The 23,675-nt window shown below is 40.0% G+C and overlaps 1 protein-coding gene across 6 annotated transcripts in view; it reads left to right on the top strand.

The window, feature by feature from the left end:
* LOC131678018 (ceramide kinase) overlaps positions 1–23,675 on the top strand; it is a 365,282-nt gene that overhangs the window by 114,050 nt on the left and 227,557 nt on the right. For all 6 annotated transcript variants that reach the window (XM_058958142.1, XM_058958146.1, XM_058958141.1 and 3 more), the window contains exons 3-5: positions 21,815–22,060; positions 22,157–22,366; positions 22,497–22,772. In XM_058958142.1, coding sequence (XP_058814125.1) covers positions 21,815–22,060; positions 22,157–22,366; positions 22,497–22,772 — 732 coding nt within the window. The remainder of the gene's footprint in view (positions 1–21,814; positions 22,061–22,156; positions 22,367–22,496; positions 22,773–23,675) is intronic.

Here is a 23,675-nt window from a genome sequence, read left to right as displayed (position 1 = left end):
CATCATATTGATGGCCTTCAATAGTGTGGACTTACCAAGTAGTGGCAGGTGTTGTATCATGGGGTATCCTATGTTATCTAGCCCAGCCGACTTACCTTTTGATTTCGATATTGCATATAGTAGTTCGGCCATGGTGAACCCAGTGTTGTAGTCCGAGAGTTGGTTTTCAGGTTCGACATCGAAGGAAATGGGGATGCTTTCTTGAGCTTCCTTGGTTTGCTTAAATCGGTCCGAGAATTCCGAGGTGGACGATATTTTGGCAAAGTAGTCTCCCAGAATGTTGGCAATTTCTAGCGCGTCGTCAGTTAATACCCTGTTTTTGTCATAGAGCGTATATCCTTGGTGCCTTCTTTTTCCTGACAAGGCGTTCACTCTTCTCCACATTTCAGGCACTGACAATGTGTTATCGATTCCGTTCAGGAAATCATCCCAGCTCGATTTTTTGGCTTCTCGTATGATTAGGCGACATTCGTTTCGAGCTTCGCGGAAGTTTTGTGCACGTATTGCGAATTGTGGATGTGTTGAGGGGGTCTTTTTTAGCCTCCTCAGTGCTTTTCTCCGCATTTTTATTGCGTCTTTGACCATGGGGCTCCACCAATGAACAGTTTTTTTTTTTTTTTTTCATAACAGTTTTTGCAACCGGCCGAGACGGTTGTGCCTCCAGGTGGAAGGTTTTGTTCTCGAGAGAGTGACGGAGTGCGAGACGCTGTATGCGTTTTTGTGGGAGAGAGAGAGACCAGTTTGTTAAGTGTGAGTCGACAGTTGATACGTCGGAGGCGTGGTCAACGGCATCCTCGGTGTTTTGACAGCAAACCGCGGGTAGACGAATTTGCCTACCGCGGTGGCAGAAATCGACAGTGATCGTGCCTGTACAGACAGAAAAAATATATTGTATTGGTGTCGTCGGGCAATTCTAATCGACGAGAGGGGAAGCGTCACAGGTAGACCCATTTGCTCTATTCGTCTACCGCAGAAGTGGTACGACGAATAAGGAAAACAAGTGGCACCGAAAAGTGCCGCATCGACAGTGGGATTTTCTCAGCAAGCCACAGGTAGCCACATTTGTTTACCGCGGCGGTGGAAACGGAGAGAGCGCGCTTGTGGTGGTGATACCGACGAGCAGCTTAACCGGAGAGAGTTTTGAAGTGTTGCAGGTAGGCCTATTTCTCTACTGAAGAAGCAACGCGACGAAGAAGGACAGCAAGTGTCACATTGTCAAACAACGGGCACCGAGTTTACAACGTAACACATGAGGTGTGTTCTACAGGTATAACAGGTATATTTTTCATTCCTTTTTGTGATAGTTTTTCTTGCTAGGTAAAATGGATGAAGAGATGGGAGAACGAGTAACAGACCCTCCCCCTAAGCCTTATGCTGAAAATGTAAATCCGACTAGAATTAAAATTTACCCAGAGTCGTCAACGGGACCATGGATTGTATTTATTAGGCGTAAAGCAAAGGCGCTAAATATCATTCAAATTTCTAAAGATTTGACTTCGCGATTCTCGGATGTAAAAGAGATCGTCAAAGTCAATAAAGATAAAATACGCATTGTCGTTGGTAGTCTCAAACAAGCCAATGCAATTGCTTCTTGCGAGCTTTTTACGCGTAAGTATAGAGCGTATATTCCTTCAAAGGAAATTGAAATTGATGGGGTCATCACAGAATCGAGTTTGACTGTTGATGACATAATTAAGCATGGGGTTGGTCGTTTCAAAGACACCATACTTAAAGACGTAAAAATACTTGAATGCAAGCAATTGCATTCAGTATCACACGAAGGAGATAAAAAAGTTTATCGACTGTCTGACTCATTTCGAGTGACTTTCGCTGGGTCTGCACTGCCCAACTATGTCATTATCGATAAGATTCGTCTCCCTGTTCGCCTTTTTATCCCTCGTGTAATGAATTGCCTTAATTGCAAACAGCTTGGCCACACAGCCACTTACTGTTCCAATAAGGCACGGTGTGGCAAATGTGGAGGTTCTCATCAAGAGGATACATGCAATGAAAATTCAGAAAAATGTTTAATGTGCGGAGAAAACTCGCATGAGCTCCCTGCATGCCCCATTTATAAATTGCGCGAGGATAAAATTAAACGATCCTTGAAGGAGAGGTCTAAGCGCTCCTATGCAGAAATGTTGAAAAATGCTACCCCTAAACCCATCTTCTTAGAAAACACTTACACATCTCTATTTTCGGAACAGTCTGACTCTGACGGAGCGTGCGAAGGTACATCATTTGTTTTACCCGGAAATCCCAGAAAAAGAAAACAGTCTTCTTTTCCCAAGCTGCCAAGAAAGGGCCTTAAAATTTCTCCACCAATAGATAAACTGCGCCCAAAACCGAAAAATTCCGATTCAAAACCGAAATCAATTCCACCCGGTTTTGGGAACGTACAATCCAAACAGAACACCATTACTGGAAATAATAAAATTTCGACTTCCTCTGAGGCTCAGCCGGGGGTAGGATTATTGAAATTTTCTGAAATTGTTGATTGGATTTTTAAAGCATTCAATATTTCTGAACCACTAAAGAGTATACTTTCAGCTTTCCTCCCAACAATTAGAACATTTTTAGAGCAGCTGATTGCTCAATGGCCCATCCTTGCAGCGATTGTATCTTTCAATGGGTAATTCACCTCCTCCAATGAAAGATTCCATCACTGTTTTACAGTGGAATTGCAGAAGTATCATACCTAAAATTGATTCCTTAAAAATTTTACTGCATAATTTAAAATGCGATGCTTTTGCTCTATGTGAAACATGGCTTACCTCAAACATTAATTTCAACTTAAATGATTTCAACATTATTCGCCTAGACCGAGACACCCCGTATGGAGGAGTGCTTCTAGGAATTAAAAAGTGCTATTCTTTCTATAGAATTAACATCCCCTTGTTTGCGGGCATTGAGGCTGTAGCTGTCCAAACGAACATTAAAGGCAAAGACATGTCTATCGCTTCTATATATATACCTCTCAAAGTTCAAATTGGACAACGTCAAATTTTTGAGGTAGTGGAATCCATGGCTGCTCCGCGTCTGATACTGGGAGACTTCAACTCGCACGGAGTATTGTGGGGTTCCCTCTACAATGATAATCGATCCTCTTTGATATACAATGTTTGTGACGAATTTAATATGACAGTTTTAAATACTGGCGAAACAACACGCATCCCCAGACCTCCTGCACGTCCAAGTGCATTAGATCTATCTCTGTGCTCGACATCACTTCGGTTAGATTGCACGTGGAAGGTTGTACCTGATCCTCACGGTAGCGATCATTTGCCAATCGTTGTTTCAATTAACTGCGAATTAGGCCTTACGAATTCAATCAATGTTCCTTATGACTTAACACGAAATATTGATTGGAAAACATACGAAACATTAATTTCCACTTCTCTTGCTTCGACAGAAGAGCTACCCCCTACCGAAGAATATGAATTCTTAGCGGGTTTAATTATTGAAGCAGCAGAACAAGCCCAAACGAAATGCAATCCTGGAATGACAATAAATAGACGGCCCCCTAATCCTTGGTGGGACAAAGAGTGCTCTGATGCATATGAAGCTAACCCGGATAAACGTAAACCATATACCAACCATATTATCAATCGTAGACCAAACTATATCTGTTATGGTATAGCAACTATAGAATAACCATTGCGTGATATGGTATCAACCATAACCATTATCCTATTTTCAAACTCGACCATACAACCAATGGGTTGTTAAGAACGGTCACCATATCGAAATGAGCTTTGTTTCATACATATTTTTAACATGTAGTATTCATCAACCATATCAACTATAGTAGCATGGATATAGTAAAACAATAACACTACAATACACGGTACGGTGATTAATTTTTTTGGATTATAATCTTAATCATCCTTAAATAGTTAAACTATTCGATTACCTACGATATCTGTTATTGTACAATTATGGTACAAATATTTTATTTCACCGTACTGAAAATGGGAGGGGTGTTTTCTCCAAGCAATAAAAACTACGTACAATAATAACAAATCATTTTATTCAATAAATCCAAGACAATAAGATTACTTATGTCAAATTCAAATTATTACTCGCTTCTGTGTACTGTCGTATTAATCATAATGCATTATACGTTTAATTTCGATTTCCATTACCGATTCTATTTATACCAAAAGGCACGCGGTTAGTTTCGATTTTGTTGAGATTCGAAATTTTTTGGGCAATACTTTTATTTACCAGCTTCTCGTTGGCATAGTGTGCAATTTCACGAATTTTGTGTGGTCCCAGGCGCATGGCAACACGTTCAACAAGTTTTTCTGGAAAATACAAAGAGTTGACTACAACTTTGTTACATGAAAATGAAACAAATTTACCAAAAATAAATTTAAGAATTTTAGGGTCAATTTGCTCTTTTGCCGGGTACAAAAGCGAACCATCTGCGTTCAGTTTGTTTTTGAATCGTGGCGTAGGTTGTCCTGTCACACTCATTGTTTTCAATCTGTCAACTCCAAAGAAGTGAATCGCCAAATTAGAAATAAATTGGCTATCCGTGGTAGCACTGCGATCGATGTTTTTAATTTCTTCCAGCGTGATGTCGAAATCAGATTGAATCGTGAATGTGACCTGAATAAAGTTGAGAAAAATGTAACTAAATTATTAATAGCAATAAAATACGACAAATTTACCGAAGGAATTTGTTGCCGATCCTTCAAATCCTGTAGCTCCCGTGAAAGAGACAGTGCGTGGTCATTTGATTGGGCTAATTCCTTTTTGAGCAGCTTGATTTTTCTACGAAGTTTCTTAATGGTATTCTTGTTCTCCAGCGCTTGATTTTCCCAAACGTCACATTTGCCGCAATTTTCATTACCTTCAATTGTTGATGACATCTGCGACGTTGAGTGTTGGCTTTCGAGCGATTGTACTGGTGAAAATGTTGGTACATCGACTATGAAATCAATTTCATATGGTTCGCTCAGCTCATTCGGAGTATCAGTATGTACAGTAAATGGTTCAATCCGACTAGGAACTGTTTTCTTAGGAATGCTGAGATCTTCAGGCTTTGATAGCTGGTCATCCAGTTTTGGTTGTAGTACCTGCTGTACCGGGTTAGAAAATGCCTGAGTATTTGATCTCACAACCGAAGTTGTGAACTCCGAAGGCGACAGCGCATCATTTGAAACTAGATGTAAAAGATGTTGTGCCTGGCTCGACGAATTTGGCGCAGTGTTGATTTCAACAAACTTTGGCTGTGTATGTAGAACCAGTAACTCCTGGGTGCAATGTGGGACGTGTATGGTAGCCGTGGCACCCGCGATAACATGTGGAATTAGATCAATATCAATGCTTCGTCGACAGGTAGTATGTTCGTTACTTGTATTATCTGTGATGAGTGTTTTTGGCTGGTCCTGAGTAGTATTGACACAACTTGGAATATCGGGTGACATTTGAGATCCACATATAGCTGCAACATGGTAAGGGTTGCTTGTTGTTGAAGTTACTGACGCACTAGCAGATAGAATGTTAGTTTTCTGGGAACTATTCCAACCCGTCGAAGATTCCGAAATCGGTGAATCTAGTGGATCCTGTGACATCATTTTCTGCGGTGTATCTATAGCACTAGTCGCAGAGTCGGCTGATACAAACGCGTACCCAGATTGACTGAGCGATAGTCCCTGCTGCTCGAGAAGCTTTTGCAACTGTAGAGAAGAGAAAAACAAAACGAGTTCCACCTTTTTTCTGCAATACTTGGTCGTTCCAGGCAATGCCCTTCATCAAAAAAATATATAGAATCCCAAAGAAATATCTTACTCGCTGTTGTACGTGAGTTGCATTCATCCGGTCTGCTTTTCTCTTAATTTCAGAGGTTAGCCTTTGCTGTCCATCCTGTTGGCGGGATTCTATTTTAAGAAAGAAAAATTATTACTTGAAAACAGTTTTACCACTTTAAATGTACTTACGTTTACGAGAATTTGTATTTTTAGCAGCATTTTTTTTCTTCGGTGGCATCATAAAAGTATTTAACTGGAGCAAATGGTTCAACCTCAACGCACCACCTATGTATGTTCAATATTTCAAAATGGCTGACTTCTGCGAATGATAAAGCATTTTCGTACCAGTGTTACCATATTCACAGGTTTTTCTGTAACGTCACAGATTTTTTTTTCATAATTTTTGATCACAGATTTTTGGTATTTTGATGAAAAATTCACAGATTTCCACAGATTTTTAGAAATATTGTGCTTTTTCAAAGATTTTTTGGAAATTTAACACTTTGTAGTTTGCTGTTTGTATCATTACAAATGGTAAGATTTTTTTGATGGCAATAGAGATTTCAATATGGCATCCCTGTTTCATACTCACTTCCCACTCAATGAAATGGCGATTGGGCCGGTTTACCTAAAAGCCGGCAAGTAGTAGGCACATTGAAACTTTCTTCTAGGCTAATTGTAGTAACTTCCCTGTTTACTTGAAAAATTACCACAGCTAGTTTCATTCTAGAGCGCTCAATATATAGACGGAATGATGGGATTTCCATCAATACGTCAATCTCATTTGAATGCATATCGTCAATCCAACTTTTTTTTCATTGCGCCTTCAATACTTTTTGTCAATAATCGCTAGTATTGAAAAGAATATTGAAAGCACATATGCATAACAAAACTTATTTATTTCGTGGAAATAACATCACTGGTGCAAGTTGGTTTAAACATTTTAGTATTTGTAGAATATCGAGTGACTTTTAGTCAAAATGCGATCCTCGAGAATGCACAAATTGTTTTATTTGAACAGGAATATTCCTCATATGCGAAGATTCAAACGAGTAAGTTTATTTGATGTTGCAATTGTGGTCAAACTGAACCAATACGATTTGTTTATAGAAAAAAGCTGTACCTATAATTACACAGCAAGAATCTAGCGAAGTTGGCGTAGATTGTTCAAACGATTCTTCAGTACAATCAGGCCATCAAACAAGCAACAACATTGATTATTTGGCGCTTACAAATACTTTGCATTATTCCACAAAAAGCGAGGAAATGGCAAACAGTGTGGGCATGTCGAAAATAGTCCATTTTCCGACAAGTGGTGGTAGTATTGGGATGGGTGATGCCACCAAAACCACCCTTGGATCATCCGAATCCCGAGAGGTCGAATCTACAGCCTTTCTGATTGACTTTTCAGATGATGATTCATGTACTGCAATAACAAATGAAATGTGTGATGAAATTGAGGACGGTGAAATTCCAGTTTATGAAAGTTTCCACTCGGTAAATTTATTCAAATGTTTGTTTTTTCTACAGTGTGTTAACGTTTAAATATTCCAGAATTACTATGATGAAACTTTTCATCCATATCTAACCGTAACTCGTGCTGAAGTTTTGTTTATGTTGATGACTATTTTTATGAAACATAATTTGACAAATATTGCTCTAACCGATATACTTCGAATGCTGAACATTATCGCTGGATATAATACACTTCCGGAAACCTTCAGCAAATTTCAGGATTTTTTCTCGAAAAATAAATACCAACGACATTACGTATGTAAGAAATGCGGTTTGTATATCGGCGATGAACAAATCAACTGCATAAATTGTAGAGGCTCGGAGTCGTTTTTCTTCATTATGTTCGATTTTTGTGAAAATCTACGGGATATATTACAAAAGAACTGGACACAAATCCAAGAATATAAGAAAACTGTATACGACAGAAAAGATTTAGTCGACATCGTAAACGCTGCTGTGGTAAGGGCCACAATCGAAGCCAATCAGATCTCACTTTGTTTCAACACTGACGGTGTTAAAATTTTTAATTCAAATGTGAAACGATCATTGTGGCCCATTATAGCTGCTGTTAATGATCTGCCACCCGGTTTGCGATTTTTGAGAAAGAATGCAGTCATTGCTGGATTATGGCTTCATGGTGGAGAACCAGACCTAGACATTTTTTTGAAACCCTTCTTTATGGCGTTACAAAAACTGAACTTAGAAGGCTTGAATTTGGGATCAATACATATCCCCTCAATTAAAACAATAGCCTGTTGTGTTGACACAATGGCTCGTTGTAAGTTGCAAAAGTTCAAGCAGTTCAATGGATATGATGGATGCAGTTTCTGCTTACATCCAGGGCATATATCGGGCCAGCAGATTAAATATGGATATGTGGATGAAATACAACATCGAAATTATGCTGATACGTTACGAGCGATGGCACTAAGCAAGTCCCGTGAAATACCAGTCAATGGTGTGAAAGGAGTATCACCTTTAATACTAATACCATCGTTTGATGTCGTTGACCACTGCCCGGTAGATTATATGCATTGTGTTCTACTCGGCGTTACCAAACAACTGTGCAAGATATGGTTTGAAAAACCCAGCAGTGAATGCTATATCAAAAATAAAATTGTTGATATTGACACCATATTAATATCTATAAATCAATTTACTGAGGCTTCCAGATCAGCCAGAAAAATAAGTGAGCGTAATTCATGGAAGGCTAATGAGTGGTTGCAGTGGCTTCTTCACTATAGCTCAGTTTGTTTAAAGCCATACTTACCTAATGCTCATTATAATCATTTTCGTCTTCTTGTAACGGTGATTGCAGATTTACTCAAAACAAATATATCAAAAGAAACACTAAATAAATCCAGTGAACGTTTGAAGGAATTTGTGAAAAAATTTGAAATATTGTATACATTGGACGAAATGAGCTACAACGTGCATTTGCTATTACATATTGTTCAATGCTGTGAAAATTTTGGTCCCCTTTGGGCTTTTTCTTTATTTTTCTTTGAAGACATAAATGGCGTTCTCAAGAAGTATGTAAAAGGGCCTAAAGAACCATTAGTTCAGATTGCAAACCGTTACATTATGTCCCATGCACGCTATTATTCAGATGTTCCCGCAAAGTTCACACCAACAATCCAGAAGTTTTGCGAGACTTTGAAATCGACGAAAAAAGCAACGGTACAAATTAAAAACCATCAATTCGCATTGCCTTCTAATATTATTAATAAGTACAACAACAATTGTTTTAAGGAGATTTCATATCTTAAATTTAACGGTTACACTTATAAACCGGCTTTGAGCAAACATAGCAGAAAACACTCTAATAATGATGCGTTTTTCTCCATATCCATAAATCAAGAGATACGTTTTGGAGAAATCCAAAATATTTTATCCGATGAATGTGAATATTATTTTGTATTCCAAAAAATAGAATATTCTACTGTAGATGAACACACTATCTTGGGAGAGTTTTCAAATGACGCTTATTATTTCGTAAAAGTAGATCAATCTTTATCTAAACATATTAAAATAGAAAGTAACGATTCCAAATATTTTTGTAAGCTATTGTACCAATTAAATGTTGATTGAGAGAATATATGAAAGGCTTTTCGGCAATGAATTCGCAAGTTTATCTTTTTGCACATGCTATAAAGTCTTATCAATCCTTGATATCAAATTCCTTAGTGGATGTTTCGCGTTCTGTTTTCACTGACATCACAGCCGAATAATAGCATACCGGACAGGTGCAGGCGTAGCGTGACAGTGGGAATCCTTTCTGATTGGTGCTTGAAGATATGTCGTGTTCCTTATAAGCCAGTTTGTCAAGCCAAACGATGCAAATAACTTAAAAACCTCTCATTTACGATAAGGATAATGTATATCTTCCAAATGTACTTCCTTATATTACATATAACCATTGAAGGATACACGATCATACAGGGAAGATATTTGAAATGGTAACTATAATGTATATAGTTGAATAATAATTGTACCGTATGTATTGGAATATATTGACACTATTCCTATTATGGTGAGTATAATATGAATAGATTTGTAATAGTTAGAATGGTTGCTCGAATGGTATTTATTTATACGGGAAACAAATTGCCTACAAAGAAATTATGAAACAGAAAGGGGGTATACGTGAGAACTTTGAAAATTATTTCATTTTGCAAAACAAATTTGACAGTATACGTCGTGCCAAAAAATCTAGTTATTGGAGAACCTTCGTTAATGGCTTGTCAAGAGAAACATCAATGAGTACTCTTTGGAACACAGCCAGAAGACTGAGGAATCGAAACGTGACTAATGAAAGCGAAGATTTTTCGAATCGTTGGATATTTAATTTTGCCAAGAAAATTTGTCCCGATTCTGCTCCTGCGCAGAAAATCACTCGCGATGCTCCCACAAGTAACGATTTCATAGATTCGCCTTTGACAATGATGGAATTCTCAATTGCACTCCTCTCATGCAACAATAATGCTCCGGGACTAGACAGAATTAAATTCAACTTGGTGAAGAATCTGCCTGACCTAGCAAAAAGACGCTTGTTGAATTTATTCAATAAGCTTCTTGAGCAGAACATCGTCCCGCACGACTGGAGACAAGTGAGAGTTATCGCTATTCCAAAACCGGGAAAGCCAGCCTCCGATCATAACTCGTATCGACCGATTGCAATGCTATCCTGCATCAGGAAATTGTTGGAAAAAATTATCCTGCGACGTCTCGACAATTGGGTTGAGGCGAACGGCTTGCTATCAGATACCCAGTTTGGTTTTCGGAGGGGAAAGGGAACGAATGATTGTCTGGCGCTACTTTCGTCAGAAATCCAACTCGCTTACGCAAAAAAAGAACAAATGGCGTCTGTGTTCTTAGACATAAAAGGAGCATTCGACTCAGTCTCCATTGATGTTCTCTCGGAGAAGCTACATCAATGTGGTCTTTCACCGATATTAAATAATTATTTATACAATTTATTGTCAGAAAAGCACATGCATTTTTCATATGGCGATTTGGCGACACTCAGAATAAGTTACATGGGCCTCCCACAAGGCTCTTGTCTAAGTCCCCTTCTCTATAATTTTTACGTGAGTGACATTGATAATTGTATTGTCAGCCCATGCACTTTAAGACAACTTGCAGATGATGGGGTGGTTTCTGCCACAGGACCAAAAGCTATAAATTTACAACAACCATTGCAAGATAGCTTGGATAATTTATCAATTTGGGCTTTAAAGCTGGGCATCGATTTCTCTACGGAGAAAACAGAGTTGGTCGTTTTCTCAAGGAAGCGTGATCCAGCTCAGCTTCAGCTTCAGTTGGTTGGTAGAACGATAGCCCAAGTCCTGACTTTTAAATACCTTGGAATTTGGTTCGATTCTAAAGGCACATGGGGAGGCCACATTAGGTATCTAATAACGAAATGCCAACAAAGGATAAATTTTCTGCGAACAATAACTGGATCATGGTGGGGTTCTCATCCAAGTGACATGATAAGATTGTATCAAACAACAATACTTTCAGTAATGGAATATGGGTGCTTCTGTTTCCGTTCAGCTGCGAACACTCACATTATTAAACTGGAACGGATACAGTATCGCTGTTTACGAATTGCCTTAGGTTGCATGCAGTCGACCCATACAATGAGTCTTGAAGTACTAGCGGGAGTTCTTCCTTTAAAAGACCGATTCTGGGATCTCTCTTCTCGTTTACTTATTCGATGTGAGGTTATGAACCCACTGGTAATTGAAAATTTTGAAAGACTTGTCGAGCTTCAACCCCAAACCAGATTCATGACAGTGTATTTCAATCACATGTCACAAGAAATAACGCCTGCTAGGTATGTTCCCACATACGTCAATATACTAGATATTCCTGAATCCACTTTATTCTTCGACACGTCCATGCAAGCAGAGATTCGTGGAATTCCGGATCATCTACGCTCGCGGGAGATCCCTAAAATATTCACAAGTAAATATCAACACATAGACTGCCTTAAAATGTTTTACACTGATGGGTCACGAATCAGTGAGGCCACTGGTTTCGGTATTTTCAACAATAATTTTTCAATTTCTCTCAAACTTGCAGAACCCGCCTCTGTTTATATAGCGGAACTAGCAGCAGTTCACTATAGTTTTCAAATAATTAATACTTTACCCCCGAACCATTACTTTATCCTCACTGATAGTCTCAGCACAATTGCAGCTCTACGCTCAAAGAGGATTGATAATCACGATCCATTCTTTTTGGGGAAGATACGAGAATCTCTGAGTAACCTGACAAGAAAATGTTATAAATTTACCCTAGTGTGGCTCCCCGCCCATTGCTCTATTGCGGGCAATGAGAAAGCTGATAATTTAGCCAAGATTGGTGCACTAGATGGTGAAATATATGAAAGACCCATCGCTTACAATGAATTTTATAGCGCTTCTCGACAGAGGACACTTGCTAGTTGGCAAACATCTTGGGATAATGGAGATATGGGACGATGGCTACACTCAATTATCCCTAAAGTATCAACGAAGGCATGGTTCAAAGGATTGGATGTAAGTCGGGACTTCATCCGTGTGATGTCTAGGCTCATGTCCAATCATTATACTTTAGATGCGCATCTCCGTCGTATTGGGCTCGCTGAGGGTAATCATTGTGCTTGTGGAGAAGGTTACCATGACATTGAGCATGTTGTTTGGTCCTGCACTGAATATCGTGAAGCCAGATCACAATTAGTAGATTCTTTACAAGTCCGAGGAAGACCAATCCATGTTCCTGTTAGAGACATCCTGGCGTATCGCGATCCTCTATACATGGAACTTATCTATCATTTTCTAAAAACAGCGTCTGTCAAAATTTAATTAAATTCATCTCCTCATACTCTCATCCAAGGCTAATCATTCACCAATTAAAGTGTCCTAGAATATTTAGTTTTTAAATTTAGACAATAACAGAAAAAAAGTAAATAAATACACCCGAAAATACTAGATCATTATGAAATACAACAATGTAAGGAAAAAAGCAAACAATAAAGTGATTTCAGTGTTAGTTTTAGACAAAGTACTAGTATAGTTAAAATTAATCTTAAGGATTTTTGTAACGTGCTATGTAAAAAAAAGAAACTGGCGTAAAAAGCTTTTGCAAATGCCGTGTCAAATAAACGTATGGAAAAAAAAAAAAAATGAACAGTTTTTTTTGTTTGGTTTTGCCGAGGTTTTTGGTATGCTGGCAGTTGCGGCCTCGATTATAATATGGCTTATTCCTTCGATGGATATCGGTCTTTGGGGGTCAATATTTTCTTCTACAAGGGTTTCAAAGGTATCCCAGTCAGCTTCATCGTACTTCCACTTTTTTCTTCGGGTTGTGAGGGGAGGTTCATCGTCGGTTATAATAGTGTTCGGAAAGTGATCACTACCATGTGTGTCTTCCTCGATTTTCCATCGGAGTTTGCCAGCTATTTCGGCAGAGGCGATTGTTAGGTCAATGTGACTTCTGTGTTGGCCTCGTATGAATGTAGCGGATCCGTCATTTAGAATTATGGCATTCGTGTCTTCCGCTGCTTCAAGGATGTGATGCCCTCTCCAGCCGCTTCGTTTTGATCCCCAAATAGTGTGGTGAGAGTAAAAATCCCCCATGACTAGAAAAGGTCGTTCCAGCTTTCCAATATAGCCACTGAGCTGATTTCTCAGATCTGGTATTCTGCAAGCCGGTATATAAACACATGCCACGGTTATCCGTATTGGTCCATGTAGGCGCGCAGCGAGTTTTAGTAGTTGGCTGTCAATTTTCACTGGTGTGTGGTTTATGTCCTAACGAATCGCAAGACCGATGGTTTGAAATAAATTGTTTCCAGTTTTTTGTAACCACGTATAGCTGTTATTGATCCACTGATTGAGGTCTTGGCGTCGATCGATATGAGTTTCTTGGATAGCCATACATGGGAGAGTTTGCAGTGGTGAGTATCTGCAATTCATTCCACTGTCCCTTCAGCCCATTGGCATTCCATTGAAGGGCTAGTTTTCGTCCAGTTTGGGTGTTTTCAAGAATTGTACTGAACTGCGATGGATTGGGTGATGGTGGTGGAGTTGTTTCCTCGTCACTGAATGTTGCCCTGTGTAGGTTTCTTGTACGTGTCGTTGGGCCTTCTGCCATAGCCATGGGCAAACGGTGTGTAGCGTGTTGAGTTTGGTGCTCTACCATAGTTGCTAGTTGATCAATTGGCTTGGATGTAGATGGTTCGTTGGATGGTAGTGTGTTGCCTTCTAAGACAGCTGCGGGGTTTGTGGAGTGTTGAAAGTGGCTGTACTCATTGTTCAAGGTGGTTTCACAGATGATAGCGCGGTGTGTGTCCTTTCCCAGGGGATAGGTCCAAGAACCCTTGTCCGTCCTGGTACTTAATCCTTCGTTGTCCGCCCGATGATAGGCCGATCGACCCTTTTCCGTCCGGGATTTCCTTCTGGCACAAATTTTAGTGTCTTCCGACTCAGTACGATTGTGTGTTTCCGGGTCCTTGGAGGGACAGGCGTTGCCGCCCTTGTGCGTCTCCATTGGTGGCATGTCGCTCTCGGAGTACCGCAGGTTGTCCGTCAGTTCCGGTGGGGGTATATCGTCCGCACAGCAGTCTCGGCTGCTACCATCCAGATTGCCAGTAGGCTACAGGTAATCTGGCGAACCGAGCAACAGACGACGGGCACGGCTAACTAGTGATTGGTTAGCTGAAGCGAAAAAGGCCAAGCGCAAATAAGGGAGTGAATGGTCTGTTCATGCCGAGGCAGGTTTGGCGCAGCGACTGGCAACCGCGTAAGGGGTAAACCCAGCCACCCCGAAGCAAGACAGAAGAGTGAGTGTATAGGCGTATAAGTGGACTGCCTCATGCCAAGACGGGAGGGTCGTAGCGTTGTATGTTGGGACTTAGCTATCGATGCCTCATGGCGTGGCAGAGGAGTGAAAGGGTGAGCATCCAAGTCAGTCTCACACGGCATGTTAAGGGTGAGCACAAAAGTCAGCCTCACATGGTATGGTAGAGGCTAGCACAAAAGTAAGCCTAGCAAGGAATGAAAAAGGTGAGCACACAAGTCAGCCTCGCATGGTATGTCAGAAGTGGGGCCTAAGAAAAATGTCCCACATGGGATGCCATGGGGAGTGACAGAGGTACAATAGAGTTGCACGATCGAGAGTGAATGGGGTGAGCACCCAAGTCAGCCTGACATGGTATGGGTGGGGTGAGCACAAAAGTAAGCCTAGCAAGGAATGAGTAAGGTGAGCACACAATGGAGTTTAGTCGGTATTAATGGCAGCGTCACCATTCGAGCCCGACACGCCCCCAGTGCACCCCGTGTGGTAGATTTGACCCTACCAATAGCACGTTTACTGGGCTAGGACGTAAAGGTCTTCTCCATTGTAAAAAAAAATATATCGTCCGCACTGGCGGGGCCACGGTTGCTCCGAGAGGAACAGCGTAGTAAGCTGGTTTGGATAACTGAAGCAGTCGATCGATTCGGTTTTGGTAGTGAGGCCTGCACATTGTTGTGTGGTTGGACTTCAGTCGTAAACGCGATAAATTGTGACCAGCATAAATTATTAAATGGTTGGCCTTCTTTCATATCCGTATTGTTTAGTTGATGGTGTGTGGGTTCTAATCGGCTTTCTGCCATAGTCCTTGTGCTTTCTATGTGATCTGAGTTGTGAAATAGTACATGGGAGGGGTGGGATTTATTTTGAGTAGGGAATGTTGGATTGTCTGTTGGAGCCCCAACAGCATCAGGGCCATCGATAGTCGGTACTTCCGGTGCCTGAGGGGATGGTGATTTGTGGGGAGAGGATTGCGCAACGATTTTTGTTGTTATGGTAATAGGTGGAGAACCTGTTTGGTCGTTCGTTTGGTTTGTTTGCGCTCTGTCGAAGATTATTCTGATATGGTATGATCTGCTTCTTCATCCGCCATATCTTGGCTCGGTCCACCTTCGTTTGTGCTGGAGACACGGGTTTTGGCGGTGTGTGAATTTGGGTTAACAGTGTGGTGTTGTTTATCTAGCTTAGGCTGGCCCGGCTGGTGTTGCAAAAACGGAGGGATCATTTCGATCGGACAGGTTATGTATTCGTAGTGAGCGGTTCGTTTCCATTTCTTCGGCACTTTCTCCGCTAGCATTCGAGTTTGGAGATCGGCTTTTTTGATGCAGATTGACTGGGATTTGGGCGTTTTGGTCTCGTTTTTACTGTTTTTGGTGTAGTTTATCGAGTCAGGTCGTTCACAGATAAGTTTTCGATATGCTTCCTTGTATTTATTCAATTCTTCCGTCAGTGCCTCTACATGCAAGTTGTTTTGCTGGTTGGAGGCCATTTGTCTGCGCAGGTTTGTCACTTCTTGGCGTAGGGTTTTGGTTTCATTATATTGCAGCCGAGCTTTGTTTAACTCTTCACGTAATTCCTTAATCAATCGATCTTTTTCGTTGTCTTGGGGGTTTAATTGGTTAGCATAGGTATTGGGTTCTTTGGTTTTTTTCATTGCAGCTCGAGCTTCACCGAACGTAAGGTTATTGTCGGTTTTGAATTTTATTATTGCTTCCTTATTCTTGTAGATTGGGCAGTTTCGGTCTGTGGGTCCATGGTTTCCTTCGCAGTTGCGGCAGTATTTTTGTTTCTTGCACGATTGGGGATCAGAGCCTTCGTGTGTCTCAGAGCACGATGTACATATCGGGGTTTCCGAACAGTTTTTTCTTGAATGACCATATTTAGCACATCCGAAACAGAGTAGAGGTGACTGATAGTATCTTCGAACTGGTACCCGAATGAGGCCATAGTACACGTGAGAGGGTAGCGTTTGCCCTTTAAAGGTGAGTACAACGAGGGGAGTATTTCGAGTTTCGCTTTCAATCCGTTTAGTGATTCGGCGAACATTTTCTACCCGTTGGGAAGCAAGTTTGTTTTTAAGTTGTTCTGGATCTACATCGATGGTGTCCACATCATATACAATTCCTTGACAGAAGTTGAGCGAAGGGTGTGGGATGATTTCGACTGGGGTTCCATCTATTAGTTGCTTTAAACCCACAAGCTTTTTATATATGGTTCTTGAAGGGGTGCGAAGAATGTATTTTGTGCCTTTTGCTTCTTTGGAGGCACTCATAACCGTCCTTGGGTCGCATCCAAGCAATTGCTGCAGTGTTTCGTTTATCATGAAAGGATTTGAAGGGAGTTTTGCATCGGGACGGGTGGGTGTTAGGACTGTACTATTCATATCATTTTCGTTACTCACCGCTTGCAATAGCAGGGTTTGAGTGACAATTCTATCACCGTCTTGCTGCATCCAGAGTGGTAAACTCATTGGTATTGAGGCTCGCCCCCATGGACGACAATTTTTTTGTATCATTTGCGGGGGTAATTAGTTCGACACGTATGCGGAGGGGATCGAGCGTTATAATTTTGGCACCGTACACTTGCCTTGGTATGCCTGTGCCAAGCTGTGTGGTATGGTTGGCTAGACAATAGCGGTAGCGGCTACCGGCTCGGCTCGCGCTCACTATTAAATTTATTAAATAACTATTCGCACCAGATAAACTAATACTATATGGTGGGTAGATATCGCACAATAGTTAAAAACTTTAACGGGTTTTTATTCTCGCACCACTCGGCACAGAGTAAGAAAAGATACGTTGTTCTCTGACCGAGTATCAACACGAACTGTGACAACAATTTATCACTTTACCCTATTATATCCGCCACACACACCCATTCAGGAGAGTTATCCGAATAAAACAAAATGGTGCCAGCGCACGCTACGTTTAATGCACTTCATAGACGCGTTACTAGAAACAATTTTACCCGCTTTATTCGCTTTTTACACACCTTCAGAAGCTGATTTCTGAGAAAAAACTATCCGAATCGTCACGAGAATAAGCGATATATTGCCTACTATGTACACTCGCTAGGGTGGTACGAGGATGTATGAAAAAATTGAATACCGCAGAACCAAGTTAGAAAAATTCGTAATTCTTCAACTAACTCCTATGCTCAATCTGAATCAAATCTGTTGGAGCATGTTTTAGCACAAATGATTCTAAGTTTGTTTGGAGTTTACAATGAGAAAATAATACATTTTCAATAAATTCATGAATATACAGCCTGGTGCCCCTGAAAAATATATTGTATGCTAAATTCTATAGATTCAGTCAAGTAGAACAACTTTTACTAAAGGCAGTTCATAGCTATGACAACTGGTTCATGAGTTATTGCAAAATTAAACTTTCGTTGCGCTGAAAGTTATGAAAATAGTGCTGTCTCTGGCTACCCGGCGAGTTGAACCTTCAATCAAGTGAACCTTGACGTATTTATTGTGGTCACCAGTTATACCGTTGGTGTAAAGCGGAAATATAGTCCAGATGGTATCATCCGAAACATGTGATCTAAAGGACTTGGGATCGAATTGTAACACAATTATTTTCATGTATTTTTTTTTGGTGTGCAGTAATATACGTTGCGCAAACTAAAACTGAAACGAGACTGAAGCGGGAAAGATTCCCATTAGTTTGAAGCTCAACCAGCTGATGTTCACCACACTCCTGTGGAGCTGTAACTGAAAGTGCTATATAGATTGCCCCGTAAACTGAAGGTAGGTTAATTGAGTAAGCCGAGCTATATCTGTCACTATACGCCAGCAAGAATTTTTCCGGACGCGAAGCACGATTTGAATTTAACCAAAACTTTTAAACGAATCATCCAGGGATAAAGGTTGGAGTAGCAGTGAATATAACGCTAGAACATAACTTTGTTAAAATAAAATAACACGTCAGAAATAACGGTTAGGATCTCCCTTGTTACTTTATGAGAAACTAACAATTTACATAATAACGTTCCTGCTTTACATGCACCAAAAAAATTGAAAAAATGAAGAACCGAACTCATGTCCTTCAGATTGTCTATTTATGACGCTCGCATCTAAACTATAAATCCACCTATGTTGATAGCTGCCTAATTCAGTTTTTGACTAGCATATCACGGTTAACTTGATTGAGGTATCAGTCAGAGTATCCAGATAAATTCAATTTTCACCAACGATGTAGACACTTAAGCACTGTATAAAGAATAACTTTTGATCCAGAAGTCGCAGCCTATTACACTCTTCGGGGAAGTTGTACACGATACTCGTACCTACCGAAATTAGCATAGCAAATATTTTTAGGATTCATAGGAGTGTGTCTACGAAATATTAAATAATGTGGATCGTTTATCCATGTTAAATCACATACAAACTTTAAACCATTTGTGCTAAAATATGGTGCAACGTTTTATCCATGTTAAATCACATACAAACTTTAAACCATTTGTGCTAAAATATGGTGCAACCTATCAAATTAACTTTTTGCATGGTTGAATGAGATCGTATAGTGATTAGTTTTAGATCGCTTCTACGGAATTCCAAAATTTGTGCCACCCTAACACTCACTTTATGTTCGAATGCTGAAGCACAAAAGGGATGAAAAAATGCCGTCCCACGGCTTTATTACTTATTCACTGCACTTTTCTTTTTTTGTCCTCGTCGCCAGTTATCTTATTTGGGTTAAGGGTTTAAGTCTCTGCGAAGAGACAAATGGAGTTTCTATTGAAACCCAAAACTCACCAAGTAATTGTGAAATCCAAGGAAGGTAGAAAAGTGTACGCCAAAGTCCAAAGGCCAGGAAAGTTCGGAATTGATCACTGTTATAAAAACACTAGTGGTTAGCTGAACGGCCTGGTATCGAATGCAGCAGTCACTGCGTTTATTAATCTGCCGAACTTCGTGTGACAGATGGGTGTTATGACCGTTATGCTCAAACTGATCCGAGTTACGCAAAGGGCGTACACATCATACGGAAACTGAAACGAGAGCGACTCGAGGTCCGATGACTTTTGAAGGGTTCCCCGCGGGTCCGAAGAATACCATCCGCCAAGCCGACCTACTAGACTGAGGCGATAATTTGTTTCGCTGATCTCACGTTTGCCCGAAAGTTGCAGCATTTGCTCTTCTCTCCCGGTCACCATCTACGCCTTCTCTCCCCTGTCCTTGATACAACTGCTGCCACACCGATTTTGGAAATAAGCCCCCCTCTGAATATCTTCACCAAGCATAAGTCTCCGATAAAAAATCAAATTTGTATTCCGTATTCCTAGTTTTAGGATAGCTGTAATTTTTACTCTTTGTTAAAACTATTGTCCTCCATCTTGTAAATAGAATTGTATCCGTAGTTTTAAGACATCTGTGAAATTTCTCATAAATAAGTGTTCTCCCTTTTGTGTACCAAACTATATTGTTAGTTTTAAGATAACTGTAAAATATTTCGTAAAAAAATTATTACTCCCCCTCTTGTATATCAAACTGAATCCCTTGTTTTAAAATGTTTCATAAAAAAATCTTTTTTTCCTCTCTTGTATATAGAATCTTATTTCTAGTCTTGACATAGCTGTTAAACTTTTTCTCTTTAATAAAAAAAATTTCAACATTGTAACCTCCTAGTTTTAAGATATCCAAAATGTAAAAACTAAAGAATTTGGCACCGCCAAGCTAACGTATTTGTGCCTATCAAATAAACGAAATGAATAAAAAAAACTTTGACATTTTAAGGATCACCCCAAAACCGTTTCAGTCAAAAGATGCAGTTTGTCACACACAATAAATGTTTCTAAGACATCGAATCTCTAAATCTAAAGATGAAAGCGTAATCAATTGTTTCCGCTAATTTCGCTTCCTGGACCACTGTGCATTGTTCGGTAGACGCTCAGGAGTGTCTTCCTTTTTTTCTTGGTGAAAACAACACAAACTGCGCGACGAAAACGAAAATCGCCTCGGGATCACCACTGTGGTGGTTCAAGCGGAATTCGCGGCGCGGTAATAAAGAATCGAACGGTTGTCGGGATTAAGACTTTTACTGCTCGTAACGTATAGCGCGTTCTACGTATCAAATTACTCTAGTCGTTTTCTCTCTCGTGTTGTGTGTGTTCCTCGATGTCGAGAGGATGTCCGATGCCACAGATAGTACCAAGGGCCGTTCATAAATGATGTCACGTATTGACAGGTGGGGAAAAGCAATGAAGCCGAGAGAAAAACTAAAAATTTGAGACGTACTAGTGGATCGGACTTAATAAAACCATCAACCATTTTTAGACTTCTTTCTGCGAGACATTGTTTATGGATGGACCCCAAACAAACAATGTTTCATAGAGAATATCACGTAACATCGATGACAGAGGAGTGGGATTGGTTCCCCCTGGGTCGTGCAAAACTGAAAAGCAACATCAATTTCGGTACAGAAAACAGACTTCCACCTTAAGCGTAAAAGTTGAGCAAAAGGCACATCCAAAGGGAATTGATATGTTACCACCAAAAGTGGTTCTGTCGTCATTCCGTTTAATGCGTGAGTTTTACTGAATTGATAGCCAAGTTATCGTTATATTTATGAGATATGTCAGTATGGTGGTCATAATGGTCTAGCAAATATTTGTTCAAATGACAAAACAAGTATTTTAAATTTGTTTGTTCGAAACTGGATGTCTGTTTTCTGACTTAGTTGTGACAATTAAAATCTTTAATTATTTCTGATTATCAAACAAAACAATCATTAAAACACACTAGAACAGGAATAATAACTAGCAGAATACATAGTTACAGCGAAATTAGTATTCGAAGACATTGCGGGTATCAGCGCTCTCTGAATTAGTTAATAGTCGGTTGATCCGCTTCAAACCCCAAGAGGAGATCAGGAACAACACTGAAGCGGAATCAATGCGAAGTTTTAATTGCATCATTGGTCATCCTCCCGAGGACCGGTGTTTTCTTGCCAGACAGTTACTAATTCGTCCGATTTCGCAAATTTTGTCTCGCGGGACGGACTGGGACCCCCTAAGCTATAAGCTGCAGTCCTATCAGCCCGCTAAAAAAATGAAATCCATTAGAAATTTTGAGAGATGTATCGGCAATCCGCTTTGAATTATTATCTCGAGAAATCGTGATATTCAGTGGTCTAGCATTAGCTTATAACATTTATATACTGATACTAGATGTTTTCTACTCCTTCCAGGAAAAAATACCGTCCATGTAACTGATATTATATCAGTTAAACTTTCCAATACTGCAAGTGATCGATCGCATTCGAAGCACGCGTCACGTGACATTTCCACCATCTACGGGATGACCTCTAGTACACATGTACCGATAAACGAGAGTATTGATTCTGATCGGATTCCGGTACTTACTAGTTCTGAATCGATGATAACAAATGCCACTGTAAATACGCTATCAACCACAACTGGCACCAGCACCAGAGGTGAGAAACAATATTAGATCTAGTGTTCACAGGGGGAAAACAAAAGAAAATGTAAACGTATTTACTGAGCTTCCACTATCCTCTGTTGGTTTTCAGTCAATTTATATGATATACTAAACAACGATTCTACCAGTGACATCAATTCTCTTGACGACAACACTGTTAATGTATACTACCTAATAATACACTATGCGCGACTCGTTTGTTATCGAACCTGTAAATGGAGAGTACAACAGTTGGTTTTGTTCAACAGTGAACAACGGATTATCAGACTTTGGCACAACCGCATATTAGATGATATCAAAGGTTAGTATCATTATCAGTATGGCACTATCAGTCGAATAAACCTGCAATTTTCATTTAATATTTTTAGGTTACCCTTGATAGATTTATGGCGAGGTTATATTCTGATATAGTGGTTCTTGTTTGTTTGCAGATCAAAACCGACCTAAAAATTTACTGATTTTTCTCAATCCATACGGTGGAAAGCAAAACGCTTTTAGGTTGTTTGAGAAGTATGGAAAACCACTGTTTAAGCTTGCTCAAATCGATATCAATCTGATCATCACTCAACGCGCCCAGCAAATTTACGACATAATGACGTCTCAATCAATCAATGTTAACAGTTACGATGGTGTCGTGTGCTGTGGTGGGGATGGTACATTTGCAGAACTATTTAATGGTCTTGTATATAGAACGATGATTGACTTAGGTAAATTTTTCACTTATTTCCGCTTTTTAATTAATACCCTATTATCGTATAGTATAGTATTATTTCATATGTCACATATATTGTATATGCTAGAGTCATCAAAATTTCATTGATAGTTTGAACACTAGTAACTTTCACCTGCTAACATAATTTCTAAAGAAATCCACCTATTGAATGAAAAGTTCGCAACACGCAACACTGAACCTTGTTAAGATAGATCGGAAATTGATTTTAATTAGAAGCATCAATATTACTCGTATCTCGAACCTTCGCTTGCATCAAATAGGAAACAAAGTTTACCGATTTTTCATGCGTGTGTACTGTGATATCTCAGCGCGTAAAATGAACACATCCAGTCGCATCCATCGTATACACAAGAATCCCTTTTATTTTGACATTTTAGCCCTGTGGCTGAATCCTATCTTGCCTACTGTGCTATCCTACACTGCGACTGCTCTTATGTACCTGAGGGGTATGTACTCTACAAGTCCTCATCTTCTTGAAACAAATATGCTATCAAACTGTGAAATCTTTGAAGTGCACTGGTTGCCTGGTATCTCTACGATAACGATGCTGTCTCACTGGGCTCTTCTCTAGTTGTGTAGATATCACTATTTCTTGTGCAGGCTCTACCTATATCTGCGAGTCTTCCGCTTCCAAATCCTTAGTGCTATCGTTATGATTATCTGTAAGCACTTTTCAATGAGATACATAACAACATATTCGTAGATCCCACTTCCAATCCGTCTCTTCTGCGTGACTGATACTCAAATACTTTGCTAGCATACCGTTGACTCGCTCCACCTCACCATTGGCCTGGGACCAATAGGGTATAATCTTCCTTAGCTCTATACCGAACTGTTTACAGAAAGAGTTTAGTTCCACGCAGACGAATGGAGGGCC

This window comes from Topomyia yanbarensis, chromosome 1 (genome assembly GCF_030247195.1).
Source record: "Topomyia yanbarensis strain Yona2022 chromosome 1, ASM3024719v1, whole genome shotgun sequence".
Taxonomy (NCBI): domain Eukaryota; kingdom Metazoa; phylum Arthropoda; class Insecta; order Diptera; family Culicidae; genus Topomyia; species Topomyia yanbarensis.
This window is presented reverse-complemented; position numbering and strand designations above follow the sequence as displayed.